This window comes from Leuresthes tenuis, unplaced genomic scaffold (genome assembly GCF_036924035.1).
Source record: "Leuresthes tenuis unplaced genomic scaffold, fLeuTen1.0.hap1 SCAF_17, whole genome shotgun sequence".
Taxonomy (NCBI): Eukaryota; Metazoa; Chordata; class Actinopteri; order Atheriniformes; family Atherinopsidae; genus Leuresthes; species Leuresthes tenuis.
The window spans coordinates 10,258,366-10,263,432 of NW_027325371.1; the positions used below are offsets into that span (position 1 = coordinate 10,258,366).

At 41.0% G+C, this 5,067-nt stretch overlaps 1 protein-coding gene across 3 annotated transcripts; it reads left to right on the forward strand.

Moving 5' to 3' along the window:
• Window positions 1-1,012: 1,012 nt before the first annotated feature.
• Window positions 1,013-5,005, forward strand: nr5a5 (nuclear receptor subfamily 5, group A, member 5). 3 transcript variants are annotated; one of them, XM_072369498.1, is made up of 7 exons: window positions 1,013-1,261; window positions 2,063-2,178; window positions 2,431-2,572; window positions 2,853-3,565; window positions 3,722-3,841; window positions 4,007-4,127; window positions 4,234-5,005. In XM_072369498.1, the coding sequence occupies exons 1-7, from the start codon at window positions 1,162-1,164 to the stop codon at window positions 4,479-4,481; spliced, it is 1,560 nt and encodes a 519-aa protein (XP_072225599.1). In that variant the 5' UTR covers window positions 1,013-1,161; the 3' UTR covers window positions 4,482-5,005. The 3 variants fall into 3 exon arrangements, with proteins under 3 accessions (XP_072225599.1, XP_072225598.1, XP_072225600.1); XM_072369497.1 differs by having other exon boundaries at window positions 3,980-4,127; window positions 4,234-5,004; XM_072369499.1 differs by having other exon boundaries at window positions 1,228-1,307; window positions 3,980-4,127.
• Window positions 5,006-5,067: the final 62 nt, after the last annotated feature.

The following is a 5,067-nucleotide window of genomic DNA, read 5'->3' on the forward strand; positions in this document are numbered from 1 at the left end:
TAGATGTTCAGTAGGGCCTTATCACCTCAAGCACTGGCTGGAAATGTGGGACAATAAAATCAAAATCTGTTACTGTGCATCACAGTTTAACGCAGTTATCAATTTGTTATAATCATTGAATGCCTTGCTAAGGTAAAATTCATGAAATCCTCAAATAAATTTATGGGCAAACACAAATTAATTAGTGTATTCTTGAGATCTGTTGTCAGCTTTGTTATATTGCTTCATCACAGTAGAACACATATGTCTTCAGTTTGATCTCACACATCTATGAATGCTAAAACACAGTAAATAGTATGCACTGATTACTTGCATAAAGAACAAGAACTGAAAAATATACATGCATTGGTAGTGTAAAAATGTCAAGAGCAGTATGCACAGCTGCAAGTGCACAAATCTGTAGTGTGTCATGAAGGAGATAGGATGAATTTACCCTGATGGAGAGCAGTTTGTTACTGTTCCTTAGTGATTCAAAACTCTGGTGGTGGAGCCAAAGTACGTGTAGATGAGACCTTTAGGACCACTCCAGGAATTATCTAGACAAAAATGTCATCAAGACTATGGTCTCAGACTTATGACTAAAGTAACCACCTTTGAAATGGTTGACACTATGGATTGAGCTCACCATTAGGCTGAGAACCACTGGACTAAAAAGAACGCATGTGATGTAGTTCAAACCACTCAAACCCATCCTCACATTGCTACACTGATATGAATAATTTATTTGTGACATATATATTGAATTTGTATACTTGAAAGGATACTTATCTTATCTTACTGGAAGTAAGATGGAGTGTCCTCAGTAAAGTCTTATCTTAACAGTTGGGATCCAGTATGGCTCAGTGATACTTTTGTTATTTCACTTAAGTGAGATTCCAGCAGGTGGCTATCTGATTGTCTACCATGAAGGGACTGGTTGGTCAGCTTGCTTGCTGACATACTGACTGGGTAGGAGTGCCAGTCAGGAGAGGCTTTATGACACTCACTACAGATCAAAGTCCCCTTGTGGGCCTCAAACAGCCGTCAGTCCATCGAGCTGTGGGGCCGGACCGCCACCTACCTCTTCTTTGGCTCTCCTGCTGTGTCTGTCTGGTCTCCTGATCTCTGAAACAATGTGAATGAAGCTGAGATGACTATGGATTTCATGTCTCACCAGCAAAGATGGACATACCTGGTTATTATCCACAGCTGGCCCAGCCTCTCATCCACCACCCTGGTTACTATCCGGACGATCTATTAGCTTTTGAGGGATCATCAACATGTGAGTACTAGATGCAAATGCACCAATACTAGATGAGCAGATAAATGTAAAAAGATTTGCATTTTTTCTTTTACATTTCTCATCCATAAACGTATCCTTGTTTTTCTAAAAGACAGTTTAAGTTTCTTAAGTTGTATTTGGCCCTAATAGTGACTGTAAACATATATCACATTGTGGTGGACGAAACATAATAATCATTTTTATTTGAAAATCTATAAAAAAAATGTTTGTTTAAGTTTGGCTTTTAATTGTGTTGCCGTTTTCCATTTGGTTGAATGGTTATAATTATGTAAGGGTCTTATCTGTGATCATAGTTGAGCAAATCAAGATGAGTGATAAGGTACTGTCTGCAACAGGGATATGGTCCCATAGTGTTCATTGTTTTATTAACAGTTGAGCTATAAACCTCATTAGATGACACATTTTCACACTGGCTGCATGGTGCTCCAGTCTCTTCAACCACTTGGGCTTTCACAACAATCCTAAAATTTGTTACATTGCTTCTCTGTGGCAGACTTTAACAGAATATTACTATCTGGTATAAACTAAGAAAATGTCTTAGTTTTGCTGCCAACACTTATCATCCTTGACAAGAAAAAAAAAATCACAGTAGACACTCAGTTGATACCAGGGGTCCACTTACTTTGTCCTGGCAGCTTGAAACGTTATCATAACCAATCATGATCCATATTTTACAACCTGCTCTTGTCTTTTCAATTTGTCCCACATGGCTGGCCATCTTAAGTCAGTGAAGTTTGTTTCATCACCTAAATCTAACATTTCATTCTTGTTTTTCTCCAGCTCAGGAGCAAAAGACAGGGACAGACAGCAGGCCAGAGTCAGAGGAGAGCTGTCCTGTTTGTGGAGATAAGGTTTCCGGATACCACTATGGACTTCTCACCTGTGAGAGTTGCAAGGTAAGTAATAAGCTGATGACAGCTCACCTATATTACAGAACTAGGATACAAGCTGCTTTTTGTGTTTATGTACTTGTGCATTTTAAGTTCCATTTGGCCAGGAAATTAAACTCTTGAATCTCCAAGAGTATCCTGGCCAAGATAAGCAGCAAAGTGACTAGGACTGCAGAGATGTGTATTTCATATTTTCATCACGGATTGTCTTGTTCTCAGCATCGAATCAAGCAACAGTCTCCCTCTCTCTGTGTGCAGGGCTTCTTTAAACGCTCAGTACAGAATAACAAGCATTACACCTGTGCAGAACAGCAAAGCTGCCCCATGAACCTTTCCCAGAGAAAACGCTGTCCTTTCTGCCGTTTCCAGAAGTGTTTGGCTGTAGGCATGAAGAAAGAAGGTACAAAACTGCCACCACTTCCTGCATAGACAGAGACACATGTATCCTCATGAATTTAAACTTGTGCACTGCTCCATTGTGACACACTTCTTCCTCCGTTGTGACTTATCTCAGAGGTTTTATAAAATGTTGTAATAACCTAGATTACTTATGATAATTTTCTATTGTGGAGCCTATATGGGCCCTCAAAATGTATCGTCTTAATGCCACAAATGATCTCAGTTAAAAGTTAAAGTCTTGTGGTTCAACCCCTAAAATTTGTTTCATGTTCTGTCATCAGCCGTAAGAGCAGATCGTATGAGAGGTGGCAGGAATAAATTTGGGCCTCTTTACCGATGGGACAGGCAGATGAAGCAGCAAAAGGCAAACCCTGCTCCCCACAGAGTTAAGATGGAGACTAGACGAACACACTATCCACAGACTCCAAATGATCCTCACCTCCTCAACAGTCACACTAGTGAACCATCATCTTCTGATGCTTTTCAGCTATCCCACATGTATCCATCTGGCGTGGGGCACTCAGGTGAACCCCAGCCTCTGGACTGCTCAAGTCCTCCATCCATGCCATACTCTGAACTGTTCTGCACCTTTCCTGGATACCGCCAGGAAAAAGGAGAAACATCTTTTAGCTACAACCCAGCTCCCACATATTATCCAGTACATTCAACTCCAAACACTTCCTTCCCTTTTGGAAACACGCCAACATCATCTCCCTGTTCTACTCCAAGCTCAGCTTCCACGCTCCCCCAGGCTCCCACACAGACCCATTCATCAGCAACTCTCACACCTAACTTCCTAAACCAGCTCATGGAGGGTGAGCAGGATGAGGGCCAACTGTCCACTAAAGTCTTGGCTTGTCTACGGAAAGAGCAGGCCAATCGAGGAAAACATGACCGTCTAAATACCTTCAGCATCATGTGTAAAATGGCAGACCAGACTCTGTTTGGGCTTGTGGAGTGGGCCAGAAACAGTAATCTCTTTAAAGAGCTCAAGGTGATTAATCATGAAATCAAGGACATTATGTCAAATTCACCATTTTGCAGTAACAGAAATAATTGAATCTCCCATCAGTGAGAGAAGACCTTTCTCTATGTTTTGGGGTGCTGACTGGATGTAAATGGCTGTCGTCTTTAATTGCCCTTCTGACAGGTGGAAGACCAGATGGTGCTTCTGCAGAGCTGTTGGAGTGAGCTGCTGGTCCTGGATCACCTATGTAGACAAGTTACTTTTGGCAAAGAGGGTTGCATATATCTGGTCACAGGTCAACAGGTAATATGAGACACTTGACATAAAATGTTACATTGTCATGCTTATCAAAAATAGCTCTATTTTGTGGTTGTGTGTTTGGTGCGCTTGTTCACACAAAGAAAGGTTAACTATCACAACATACGGTTCCTTCTGATGCAGATTGAAGTGTCGACCATTATTTCCCAGGCTGGAGCAACACTGAGTAGTTTGGTATCAAGGGCTCAAGACCTTGTGTCGAAACTTAAGGCACTCCAGTTTGACAGGCACGAGTTTGTCTGCCTCAAATATCTTGTACTATTCAATCCAGGTGAGATTCTTTTGAAATTCTAGTGATTACGCTCTTTTAAGACAAAATCAGATGACTTTTCTAATATGATTTGATGCATTTGCACTTGTGTTTTTGCCTGCTTTAGATGTGAAGTCAGTGCACAACCGTAGGCAAGTGGAGCAGACTCAAGAGAGGGTCAACAGAGCCCTCATGGAGCACACCCAGCAAAGTCATCCAGGACACTCAGACAAGTTTGGCCAGCTACTTCTCAGGCTGCCTGAGGTACGCAGCATTAGCTTGCAGGTTGAGGACTATTTGTACCAGCGCCACCTTATTGGAGATTTACCCTGCAACTCTTTACTTGCGGAGATGCTCCATGCCAAGCACAACTAAGAGGAAGTTGCAGTGCAACAGTGGAGTGGACTCAACTTGCTGCTGTGAATTTTTGTTCATACTTTACTCCCGTTGGGTTCCAACTGTGCCTTTTAATTACAACTGCTGCAAGTTAGAGGAAATTCACAGCGGGATGTCCAAAACCATCTGTTAAGGAGTAATATATGCTTAACTTGCACCACGCCTTGACAAAGTTTCTATCTACAGTATTACCCCATAAACAAAAAGCACAGTAATTCTTCTGTCAGTATTGAGAGATTTGGGAAACAAGCAAAACCATGAGTTTTACAGTCAGAAAAAAGCTTAACTGTTAAAAAAAAAAGAAGAAAAAAAAGGGAGAAAATTTCATCACAGAATAAAGTTATTTGGCTTCATCGTGTATGTGTCTACTCTGATCTCAGGGAAAATACAGTAAGAGGTAAAAGGATAAAACAATCAAGTCTGTGGCGCTGTCTCACTTTGCAGGAGAATCTTTTTTCAGATGATTTGTCTGCCCGAGAACTTTAAAACAACAAAAAAATGCATATGATTTAAAAAAAATAAAATAAATAAAAATCAAAGCATGGGTATGGAAAAATCAATGATG

Bases quoted from the DNA above. Each gene is read 5' to 3' on its own strand.
- nr5a5 (XM_072369497.1), top strand. From the start codon at position 1,162: ATGGACATACCTGGTTATTATCCACAGCTGGCCCAGCCTCTCATCCAC. The intron at 1,262-2,062 runs GTGAGTACTAGA...GTTTTTCTCCAG, and splicing joins TTTTGAGGGATCATCAACAT to CTCAGGAGCAAAAGACAGGG. The intron at 2,573-2,852 runs GTACAAAACTGC...TTCTGTCATCAG, and splicing joins TGTAGGCATGAAGAAAGAAG to CCGTAAGAGCAGATCGTATG.